Consider the following 12922-nt stretch of genomic DNA (forward strand, 5'->3'; position numbering starts at 1 on the left):
AAGGAAATACCGTCCGCACTAGCGGAATGTTACGTGATACCACGTAATATTACGTTTGTGACTATTACTGCGCCATCTGTCACAAAGCGAAAAAAGTGATCCAACTAAAACATTCATATTTCTTTACGTACTACACGAATATGTAATAAAAATGGGGGTTCCTATTTAAAAAAAACGCAGTTGATATCTGTTTGACGTATGGCAGCGCCATCTAGCGGGCCCCTTCAAGCTAGACGAGTTTCGTTCTTTGTAGTTTTTCCGTTTGATGCTTAGTTCGTGAGATATTGGGACCGGTCACTGTCGATGGACCACCCTGTATATGTCTGGTAGTTTTCGTACAACCATATTCTGGAATCGAGTAGGTACTAACGAATAGTAGTGTGTATAAAAGCACGCGCAGACGCGCTCCGCGTCGGACCTTGTGGACGAATCCGATGGCGGTGCGCAGGTTTCCGCGCCGCATCTCGCGGCTGCCGAGCGCGAGCAGCGCCCCGGGCCGCGCCTCCTCGGGTATCTGCAGCGCGCGGCTGCGCTCCTGCTTGCGCTTCAGCCGCAGCGACTGCTTGATGTCGCGGGAGCCCATGTTGGCGGCCGCGGCGCGGTCCTTGTCCGTGTACTCCTCCTCCTGCACCACGCGCCGCGACCTGCCCGCAGATCCAGGGCGCGTCGCTAAATTGTTACACGATAAAGTTAGAGTAGCGAATATACTGACATTTTGCCATTAGTTCCACGAGGAGCAGTGAGACATGCGTACATCTACTGAGGTAGCTGTCTTCCAAAATGGGCAGTTCCATTTGTATACCTCTTAGTGACAATGAGAGCATGGTAGCTTAGAACAACCAATGTAAATCAACTTTACTTCAACTGAGCTTTGAAAATTTTTTCCAAAAGTACCCACATCAGTACCTATCAATAAAAAAAAAAAGAAATAAAATAAATGAGCAGCATCAGGCATTAAAAATCCCTCCAATATCTTTCAGCACCACACTTCCACAAAAAATAATGAGTCATAGTACCTAAATTTCTACCATACTTACGAAAAGATTTATATGAGCGTGCTGACTGTTGTAAATATGACATTTAATAATGAAATAATATTCGTTGCATTGGATAAAAGCAAAGCAGTCTGCGTTCTAATTCTATAGGCAGCATGGGGGAACCAAAACAAAAAAAGATAAATAAATGATACAGACCGCGCAGAAAATTTTCTGACTGAGAATTTTTCAACTATTCCAGAGAACCTATAACAAAAATTCGTATAAGGAAATATAACACCAGTAAATAATTGTACATTAAATACAATGATCTTGTTACCCACCACAGAGCATGAACTCAGTAAAACTATAGGAAACGTTAAAAATAGAAATTCAGCAGGCTGGATTGAAGTATCAATCCGTTTGCTGAAGCAATGCATTCAGGGCATTCAAACTACCTTGATAAACATAATATGAGTCATACATATCCACAGTATTCAAAACAGGTAAGAATTGTGTGTCTGCTAAAGAAAGACTATGTAAAAGATAGAAAATTATACACCCATTTCCTAGCTGTCAACAATGTCAAAAATTGTAGATTCTGCTCTCAAACACAGATTAATGAACTGCGTCAATAAATACGACCTTCTACGTGAATCACAGTTTTGCTTCTGAAGTGATGTAAGTACGTTGTCATCCATAGTACAATTAAAAAAGGATGAGCGCGGAACAAGTATATCCATAAATTTTTCGATAATGTTAAGAAAAAGAGGTGTACCTAATGACTGGATCCGACTATACCTAGCAGATACAGTCAAAGAACAAAGTTCTAGGATGTAAGGTCCGCCAGTTATGCAAAACACCGGTTTTTCCAAGTTCCCAAACATGTAGCAGCACCACTGTGGCATCATCAGTGTGTTTCCGTTTTATTTAATCTGTAATGTGAACATTTTTATTAAAAGATTACAAAATTAATTGGATATTTAGTTCAAAGAATAATTTGTTTCTTTTTGTTAATACCTTTACATTTAGTGTGCAAGATTTTTCAGGACGACTTGTGTATTACTTATTACATGTAGCTTGACATCTGCAGCCAAACATGTTGATGAGAAATTTTGTTGGGAGTTGACCTATAATCTAAACGTAGTTTAGTTTGTCGCGATATTTTCGCGTATATTCTTTTGTACTTACGTTTTCGTGTGACGAGTCCTTTTATTCTCAGCATCACGGTGGGGTGTCGTGATGCACACGTACATATAACACGTGTTTTTCCAAATAAGGTCGTAAAAGCACTTTGCACTTCACCAAAACACAGTGAAAATGTGGTTGTTGTGTGTCCCAGCTCAGTCAGTGTTCACGAGGGAGTTCGGCGCCAAATTTTAATTTCGTTTAGATTTTATCTTTGTATGTGTGTGTGTTTTCTGTACGAATCTTAGCTGTTTGTATTGCTTTTTGCCTCATGTTCCATTTGTCTGAAAATGGTGAGTTTTTCATAGCGAAGTATATACATTTTTCGCGCTCGCGCGTTTGTGTCTGGTGTGTGTGTGTTTGTGAATGTGGGTAGACTTTATCTGTTTGTGTTGTCTTTTTTGTAAAGTTCCTTTAATGTGTTAAATAGTGTGCCCTTGCAGAGTGTAGTGGATTCGTTTACGACCTGTTTTCCATCTGCTACTGCCTGCTGTATGTGGAAGTTTCCCACAATGGTCAGTTTGCTGTATAGGCTGTGGCTAGGTATTAGTATTCTTAAGTCTGTTTCTATTGCAGTTGGGTGGTGATTGCGGGCTATAAGGTGGTCGGAAAATCTGCTATTGGAGCTATTGCTTTTTAAAGCTCTGAGATGTTCTGAATATCTGGTTTTGAAGTTTCTGCATGTTTGTCCTATGTACACTGACTGACAAGTGTTGTATGTGAGTTAATATATTCCTGATCTGTTAAATTTATCTGTGGGTATTTCTTGTGTTCTGATGTTTTTCTGTGTTGTGTTCCCTGCCCTGTATCCTATTTGGAGTCCCTGTTTCTTTAATATGTTGCCTATTCTGTGACCAATCTTGTTACTATAGGTGAGTATGTGCCATTTCGTTTTGTGTGGGTGTTGTTGCTCTGTTGTGTATTGTGTGTGGTCATTGTTTGTGATTTTTGTTGTTCTGCGTTGGGTGAGGATTTATGTGTGTGGTATGTTTATTTTTGTACTGTTTACATAATTTTTGATTTAATTTGTCTACCATATGGATATCATAATCATTTTCTTCTGCTATTTGTTTTGTTGTGTTTAGTTTTTGTGTGTAGTTCTGTTTGTTTATGGGTGTTCTGTTTAATCTATGGAGCATGAATCTAAAATTTGCTTGCTTATGTGTCAGTGGGTGGTTTGATAGGTTGTGAATGGTGCTGCTTGTGGTAGTTGGTTTCCTGAATATCGTGAAGTTGTTTGTGTTGTTTGTTTTCTGTATGGTGAGATCTAGAAAATGTAGTGAGTTGTTAATTTTTGTTTCTAATGTGAAGTTAATTTTTGAGTGTAAGTTGTTTATTTTATTATGCAGCTGTTCTATGTGTGTATGAGGTTCATCAGTCAGGCATGTTATGTCATCGATATAACGGTACCAGTATATAACTTTGTAGTTTTTTGGTTTTATTATGTGTCTGAAGATCACATTCTCCAGGTTGTTCATAAATATGTTAGCTAGGAGGCCACAATTGGTGATCCAATTGGCAGTCCTTCATGTTGAGAATAAAATTCTTTGTTGAACACAAAATAATTTTGTGATGTTATGGTCTTGAGTATGGTTGTTATTTCATTGATGTGTATTTCCAGTGTGTTTCCTTGTTGTTTTAATCTTTGTGTGATGATGTTGATTATTTCATTTATTGGAACAGAAGTGTACAGTGATGAGATGTCAAATGATTTGAGGGTTGTTATGTCTAATACGTGTATGTTCTTGATGATGTCAGTTAATTCCTTTGTGGATTGCAGGTTCCTGTTGTTATCAAAAGTGTACAATTTTTTTAGTAGCATGTGTGTCTGTTGGGCTAGTTGGTGGGATGGAGCATTTCGGAAGTTGATGACGGGCCTTGTTGGGATATTATCTTTGTGAACCTTTGGTAGAGAATTTAGGGTGAGTGCTTTTGGTTTTTCTGTGTGATCCTTTTTACCTGGCCATTTGAGAATGTATTATTGATGTCTTTCAGTGTCTGTTGAACGATTTCATGCTACCTTGCTTGTGGGTCACTGGTTGTTGTTATCTTTGAGAAAATCTAGTGTTTTTTATATGTATTCTTGTTCATCCATAATTACAGTAAAATTCCTTTTGTCTGCTCTTGTTACTATGACATTGTTCTGTTTTAATTTTTGTTTTAGCTTGTGTGCTGTGATTTTCTCTGATGATCTATGACTCAAAATAATTGTGGATTTGTGTGTTCTGATGATCTGTGTAATTTCTGCGACTACTAATTCTTTTGTCACCTTTACATTAAAATTCCGTGTGCTGAGTCTTTCCTGTTTTTTATAATATGTTCCGATTCTGTTATGAGGTTTTCTATTGTTTAGTGTGATACGTTTACGTTAATGTTGTGTTTTGGTCCTTTTTCTAGTAGGCTCTTTTCTTGTTTGGTAAGATTTATGTCAGTTAGGTTAAAGATTCTGTCATGGAATTTATATTTGTTGGTTGTGATTGTTTTCAGTGGGTATGTTTGAGCTGTTAAATATTCTGTTGAGTTTTCTGTTTTCTTCTCCTGTTCTTCTTGCGTTACTTTCTGTATGTATGCCTTTTTTCTCTATGTTATTTCATCAAAGTGAGCTGATATTGTAAATCTGTTGGCTAATTCCAAATGTGCTTGGCAAAGTTCAGTGTTGAGCGATTGCTTTTTAGCATATAATTCCCTAATGTCTTGCTTTGGCCAAAAAATCTCCACTTTCTTTTTCACTTTCTTTGGTGCAGATGACATGCTATTCACAGAGTTTTTGGTATACTCTGGAATTACATTGTGAGCTAGGCAATTTTCATTGGACTGTATATTGAGAGTTGTGTTCTGAAGCTTCGTTAAGGAGTTCCTGTATTTGTTGTAGAGCTTGCTGGGGAATACCTGGCTGGGCGACGAGATATTCATCATTTGGATTTGCAGCTCCTTGTGTTTATCGTGTTAGAAGCTAAAATTGTAGGATGGAAGGTCCGCCAGTTATGAAAAAAAAAATCGTTTTTTCCAAGTTCCCAGACATGTTTCAGCACCACTGTGCCATCATCAGTGGGTTTCCGTTTCATTTAATCTGTAATGTGAACATTTTTATTAAATGATTACAAAATTATGTAGATATTTAGTTCAAACATTAAGTCGTTTCTTTTTGTTAATACCTTTACATTTGGTGTGCATGATTTTTTAGGACGATTTGCGAATTACTTATTACAGGTAGCTTGTCATCTGCAAGTAAACGATGTTCATGAGAAATTTTGTTGGGAGTTAACCTATCATCTAGATGTAATTTAGTGTGTCGCGATATTTCAGCCTGTATTCGTTTTTAATTACATTTTCGTGTGGCAAGACCTTTTATTCTCAGCATCATGGTGAGGTGCACTTCTTAGCTGTTTGTGTTGCTTTTCACCTCGTGTTCCATTTGTCTCTAAATGGTGAGTTTTTGCAGAGTGAAGTATATCCTTTTTCGTGTGTGTGTGTGTGTGTGTGTGTGTGTGTGTGTTTGTGTTTGTGTTTGTGTGTGGGGGTGGAATTTATCTGTTTGGGTTGTCTTTTTTGTAAAGTTCCTTTAATGTTTTAAATAGTGTGCCCTTACAGAGAGTAGTGTATTCACTTACGACCTGTTTTCCTTCTGCTACTGCCTTCTGTACGTGGAAGCTCCCCACAATGGTCAGTTTGCTGTATAGGCTGTGGCTAGGTATTAGTATTCTTAAGTCTGTTTCTATTGCAGTTGGGTGGTGATTGCGGGCTATAAGGTGGTCGGAAAATCTGCTATTGGAGCTATTGCTTTTTAAAGCTCTGAGATGTTCTGAATATCTGGTTTTGAAGTTTCTGCATGTTTGTCCTATGTACACTGACTGACAAGTGTTGTATGTGAGTTAATATATTCCTGATCTGTTAAATTTATCTGTGGGTATTTCTTGTGTTCTGATGTTTTTCTGTGTTGTGTTCCCTGCCCTGTATCCTATTTGGAGTCCCTGTTTCTTTAATATGTTGCCTATTCTGTGACCAATCTTGTTACTATAGGTGAGTATGTGCCATTTCGTTTTGTGTGGGTGTTGTTGCTCTGTTGTGTATTGTGTGTGGTCATTGTTTGTGATTTTTGTTGTTCTGCGTTGGGTGAGGATTTATGTGTGTGGTATGTTTATTTTTGTACTGTTTACATAATTTTTGATTTAATTTGTCTACCATATGGATATCATAATCATTTTCTTCTGCTATTTGTTTTGTTGTGTTTAGTTTTTGTGTGTAGTTCTGTTTGTTTATGGGTGTTCTGTTTAATCTATGGAGCATGAATCTAAAATTTGCTTGCTTATGTGTCAGTGGGTGGTTTGATAGGTTGTGAATGGTGCTGCTTGTGGTAGTTGGTTTCCTGAATATCGTGAAGTTGTTTGTGTTGTTTGTTTTCTGTATGGTGAGATCTAGAAAATGTAGTGAGTTGTTAATTTTTGTTTCTAATGTGAAGTTAATTTTTGAGTGTAAGTTGTTTATTTTATTATGCAGCTGTTCTATGTGTGTATGAGGTTCATCAGTCAGGCATGTTATGTCATCGATATAACGGTACCAGTATATAACTTTGTAGTTTTTTGGTTTTATTATGTGTCTGAAGATCACATTCTCCAGGTTGTTCATAAATATGTTAGCTAGGAGGCCACAATTGGTGATCCAATTGGCAGTCCTTCATGTTGAGAATAAAATTCTTTGTTGAACACAAAATAATTTTGTGATGTTATGGTCTTGAGTATGGTTGTTATTTCATTGATGTGTATTTCCAGTGTGTTTCCTTGTTGTTTTAATCTTTGTGTGATGATGTTGATTATTTCATTTATTGGAACAGAAGTGTACAGTGATGAGATGTCAAATGATTTGAGGGTTGTTATGTCTAATACGTGTATGTTCTTGATGATGTCAGTTAATTCCTTTGTGGATTGCAGGTTCCTGTTGTTATCAAAAGTGTACAATTTTTTTAGTAGCATGTGTGTCTGTTGGGCTAGTTGGTGGGATGGAGCATTTCGGAAGTTGATGACGGGCCTTGTTGGGATATTATCTTTGTGAACCTTTGGTAGAGAATTTAGGGTGAGTGCTTTTGGTTTTTCTGTGTGATCCTTTTTACCTGGCCATTTGAGAATGTATTATTGATGTCTTTCAGTGTCTGTTGAACGATTTCATGCTACCTTGCTTGTGGGTCACTGGTTGTTGTTATCTTTGAGAAAATCTAGTGTTTTTTATATGTATTCTTGTTCATCCATAATTACAGTAAAATTCCTTTTGTCTGCTCTTGTTACTATGACATTGTTCTGTTTTAATTTTTGTTTTAGCTTGTGTGCTGTGATTTTCTCTGATGATCTATGACTCAAAATAATTGTGGATTTGTGTGTTCTGATGATCTGTGTAATTTCTGCGACTACTAATTCTTTTGTCACCTTTACATTAAAATTCCGTGTGCTGAGTCTTTCCTGTTTTTTATAATATGTTCCGATTCTGTTATGAGGTTTTCTATTGTTTAGTGTGATACGTTTACGTTAATGTTGTGTTTTGGTCCTTTTTCTAGTAGGCTCTTTTCTTGTTTGGTAAGATTTATGTCAGTTAGGTTAAAGATTCTGTCATGGAATTTATATTTGTTGGTTGTGATTGTTTTCAGTGGGTATGTTTGAGCTGTTAAATATTCTGTTGAGTTTTCTGTTTTCTTCTCCTGTTCTTCTTGCGTTACTTTCTGTATGTATGCCTTTTTTCTCTATGTTATTTCATCAAAGTGAGCTGATATTGTAAATCTGTTGGCTAATTCCAAATGTGCTTGGCAAAGTTCAGTGTTGAGCGATTGCTTTTTAGCATATAATTCCCTAATGTCTTGCTTTGGCCAAAAAATCTCCACTTTCTTTTTCACTTTCTTTGGTGCAGATGACATGCTATTCACAGAGTTTTTGGTATACTCTGGAATTACATTGTGAGCTAGGCAATTTTCATTGGACTGTATATTGAGAGTTGTGTTCTGAAGCTTCGTTAAGGAGTTCCTGTATTTGTTGTAGAGCTTGCTGGGGAATACCTGGCTGGGCGACGAGATATTCATCATTTGGATTTGCAGCTCCTTGTGTTTATCGTGTTAGAAGCTAAAATTGTAGGATGGAAGGTCCGCCAGTTATGAAAAAAAAAATCGTTTTTTCCAAGTTCCCAGACATGTTTCAGCACCACTGTGCCATCATCAGTGGGTTTCCGTTTCATTTAATCTGTAATGTGAACATTTTTATTAAATGATTACAAAATTATGTAGATATTTAGTTCAAACATTAAGTCGTTTCTTTTTGTTAATACCTTTACATTTGGTGTGCATGATTTTTTAGGACGATTTGCGAATTACTTATTACAGGTAGCTTGTCATCTGCAAGTAAACGATGTTCATGAGAAATTTTGTTGGGAGTTAACCTATCATCTAGATGTAATTTAGTGTGTCGCGATATTTCAGCCTGTATTCGTTTTTAATTACATTTTCGTGTGGCAAGACCTTTTATTCTCAGCATCATGGTGAGGTGCACTTCTTAGCTGTTTGTGTTGCTTTTCACCTCGTGTTCCATTTGTCTCTAAATGGTGAGTTTTTGCAGAGTGAAGTATATCCTTTTTCGTGTGTGTGTGTGTGTGTGTGTGTGTGTGTGTGTTTGTGTTTGTGTTTGTGTGTGGGGGTGGAATTTATCTGTTTGGGTTGTCTTTTTTGTAAAGTTCCTTTAATGTTTTAAATAGTGTGCCCTTGCAGAGTGTAGTGGATTCGTTTACGACCTGTTTTCCATCTGCTACTGCCTGCTGTATGTGGAAGTTTCCCACAATGGTCAGTTTGCTGTATAGGCTGTGGCTAGGTATTAGTATTCTTAAGTCTGTTTCTATTGCAGTTGGGTGGTGATTGCGGGCTATAAGGTGGTCGGAAAATCTGCTATTGGAGCTATTGCTTTTTAAAGCTCTGAGATGTTCTGAATATCTGGTTTTGAAGTTTCTGCATGTTTGTCCTATGTACACTGACTGACAAGTGTTGTATGTGAGTTAATATATTCCTGATCTGTTAAATTTATCTGTGGGTATTTCTTGTGTTCTGATGTTTTTCTGTGTTGTGTTCCCTGCCCTGTATCCTATTTGGAGTCCCTGTTTCTTTAATATGTTGCCTATTCTGTGACCAATCTTGTTACTATAGGTGAGTATGTGCCATTTCGTTTTGTGTGGGTGTTGTTGCTCTGTTGTGTATTGTGTGTGGTCATTGTTTGTGATTTTTGTTGTTCTGCGTTGGGTGAGGATTTATGTGTGTGGTATGTTTATTTTTGTACTGTTTACATAATTTTTGATTTAATTTGTCTACCATATGGATATCATAATCATTTTCTTCTGCTATTTGTTTTGTTGTGTTTAGTTTTTGTGTGTAGTTCTGTTTGTTTATGGGTGTTCTGTTTAATCTATGGAGCATGAATCTAAAATTTGCTTGCTTATGTGTCAGTGGGTGGTTTGATAGGTTGTGAATGGTGCTGCTTGTGGTAGTTGGTTTCCTGAATATCGTGAAGTTGTTTGTGTTGTTTGTTTTCTGTATGGTGAGATCTAGAAAATGTAGTGAGTTGTTAATTTTTGTTTCTAATGTGAAGTTAATTTTTGAGTGTAAGTTGTTTATTTTATTATGCAGCTGTTCTATGTGTGTATGAGGTTCATCAGTCAGGCATGTTATGTCATCGATATAACGGTACCAGTATATAACTTTGTAGTTTTTTGGTTTTATTATGTGTCTGAAGATCACATTCTCCAGGTTGTTCATAAATATGTTAGCTAGGAGGCCACAATTGGTGATCCAATTGGCAGTCCTTCATGTTGAGAATAAAATTCTTTGTTGAACACAAAATAATTTTGTGATGTTATGGTCTTGAGTATGGTTGTTATTTCATTGATGTGTATTTCCAGTGTGTTTCCTTGTTGTTTTAATCTTTGTGTGATGATGTTGATTATTTCATTTATTGGAACAGAAGTGTACAGTGATGAGATGTCAAATGATTTGAGGGTTGTTATGTCTAATACGTGTATGTTCTTGATGATGTCAGTTAATTCCTTTGTGGATTGCAGGTTCCTGTTGTTATCAAAAGTGTACAATTTTTTTAGTAGCATGTGTGTCTGTTGGGCTAGTTGGTGGGATGGAGCATTTCGGAAGTTGATGACGGGCCTTGTTGGGATATTATCTTTGTGAACCTTTGGTAGAGAATTTAGGGTGAGTGCTTTTGGTTTTTCTGTGTGATCCTTTTTACCTGGCCATTTGAGAATGTATTATTGATGTCTTTCAGTGTCTGTTGAACGATTTCATGCTACCTTGCTTGTGGGTCACTGGTTGTTGTTATCTTTGAGAAAATCTAGTGTTTTTTATATGTATTCTTGTTCATCCATAATTACAGTAAAATTCCTTTTGTCTGCTCTTGTTACTATGACATTGTTCTGTTTTAATTTTTGTTTTAGCTTGTGTGCTGTGATTTTCTCTGATGATCTATGACTCAAAATAATTGTGGATTTGTGTGTTCTGATGATCTGTGTAATTTCTGCGACTACTAATTCTTTTGTCACCTTTACATTAAAATTCCGTGTGCTGAGTCTTTCCTGTTTTTTATAATATGTTCCGATTCTGTTATGAGGTTTTCTATTGTTTAGTGTGATACGTTTACGTTAATGTTGTGTTTTGGTCCTTTTTCTAGTAGGCTCTTTTCTTGTTTGGTAAGATTTATGTCAGTTAGGTTAAAGATTCTGTCATGGAATTTATATTTGTTGGTTGTGATTGTTTTCAGTGGGTATGTTTGAGCTGTTAAATATTCTGTTGAGTTTTCTGTTTTCTTCTCCTGTTCTTCTTGCGTTACTTTCTGTATGTATGCCTTTTTTCTCTATGTTATTTCATCAAAGTGAGCTGATATTGTAAATCTGTTGGCTAATTCCAAATGTGCTTGGCAAAGTTCAGTGTTGAGCGATTGCTTTTTAGCATATAATTCCCTAATGTCTTGCTTTGGCCAAAAAATCTCCACTTTCTTTTTCACTTTCTTTGGTGCAGATGACATGCTATTCACAGAGTTTTTGGTATACTCTGGAATTACATTGTGAGCTAGGCAATTTTCATTGGACTGTATATTGAGAGTTGTGTTCTGAAGCTTCGTTAAGGAGTTCCTGTATTTGTTGTAGAGCTTGCTGGGGAATACCTGGCTGGGCGACGAGATATTCATCATTTGGATTTGCAGCTCCTTGTGTTTATCGTGTTAGAAGCTAAAATTGTAGGATGGAAGGTCCGCCAGTTATGAAAAAAAAAATCGTTTTTTCCAAGTTCCCAGACATGTTTCAGCACCACTGTGCCATCATCAGTGGGTTTCCGTTTCATTTAATCTGTAATGTGAACATTTTTATTAAATGATTACAAAATTATGTAGATATTTAGTTCAAACATTAAGTCGTTTCTTTTTGTTAATACCTTTACATTTGGTGTGCATGATTTTTTAGGACGATTTGCGAATTACTTATTACAGGTAGCTTGTCATCTGCAAGTAAACGATGTTCATGAGAAATTTTGTTGGGAGTTAACCTATCATCTAGATGTAATTTAGTGTGTCGCGATATTTCAGCCTGTATTCGTTTTTAATTACATTTTCGTGTGGCAAGACCTTTTATTCTCAGCATCATGGTGAGGTGCACTTCTTAGCTGTTTGTGTTGCTTTTCACCTCGTGTTCCATTTGTCTCTAAATGGTGAGTTTTTGCAGAGTGAAGTATATCCTTTTTCGTGTGTGTGTGTGTGTGTGTGTGTGTGTGTGTGTTTGTGTTTGTGTTTGTGTGTGGGGGTGGAATTTATCTGTTTGGGTTGTCTTTTTTGTAAAGTTCCTTTAATGTTTTAAATAGTGTGCCCTTACAGAGAGTAGTGTATTCACTTACGACCTGTTTTCCTTCTGCTACTGCCTTCTGTACGTGGAAGCTCCCCACAATGGTCAGTTTGCTGTATAGGCTGTGGCTAGGTATTAGTATTCTTAAGTCTGTTTCTATTGCAGTTGGGTGGTGATTGCGGGCTATAAGTTGGCCAGCAAATCTGCTATGGGAGCTATTGCTTTTTAAAGTTCTGAGATGTTCTGAATATCTGGTCTTGAAGTTTCTGCAACTTTGTCCTATGTACACTGACTGGCAAGTGTTGCATACCCTTCTGGTAAAACAAAAAAATCAAAACTTTATTTGATCTCTGACAGGGAGCCCCATCCCGCATAAAAATGCACTCCTTTTCTCCCACACAACTGGTCCATTTGCGCCCATCAGTGATCGTATCTCATTGTCCCTTCAGCCATACACATTTTCCCACAACCATACCATCGTATGACCCACTACACCATACTTTCTGTGGGATCTTTCACAGTTTGTCTGTTCACCTCTATGCCTCACTTACTGGTAGGTCTCTTCTACAACTGATGACAAGACACTTTTATCAGTTAAGCATACAAGATGAAAGGAATAAAGCACCACTGCCAGCTGTTGTGTTACCTGTTTCCAAAGTAATACAAACAATCGAAAGGATTTTTGTACTTTCTGTAATCATAAAAGTAAATAGCATAAATAAGCATTTTTTATCTTACAACACAAGTGAAATCTTTCAAAGAGAATATAACTTTTTCCACGGAAGATTACATCATTCTTTCAAGCTAACTTTTATTTCAAATTGATGTTGAGTAATTCCCTTTGTTAGGAAATATCTCAATCACAATCTGACACATTGTCTTGCTTAGATCAGTGGTTATAAACT

General features: G+C 36.8%; 1 protein-coding gene across 1 annotated transcript in view; it reads right to left on the minus strand.

Annotated features, from left to right (window-relative positions):
- The window catches only part of LOC126156870 (outer dynein arm-docking complex subunit 4-like), a 49219-nt gene extending 48597 nt beyond the window's left edge, over positions 1-622 (minus strand). Inside the window, exon 1 of the mRNA XM_049916338.1 lies at positions 419-622. Within this exon, the coding sequence (XP_049772295.1) occupies positions 419-583 (165 nt within the window). The 5' untranslated portion in view covers positions 584-622. The remainder of the gene's footprint in view (positions 1-418) is intronic.
- Positions 623-12922: the final 12300 nt, after the last annotated feature.

This window comes from Schistocerca cancellata, chromosome 2 (assembly GCF_023864275.1).
Source record: "Schistocerca cancellata isolate TAMUIC-IGC-003103 chromosome 2, iqSchCanc2.1, whole genome shotgun sequence".
Taxonomy (NCBI): Eukaryota; Metazoa; Arthropoda; class Insecta; order Orthoptera; family Acrididae; genus Schistocerca; species Schistocerca cancellata.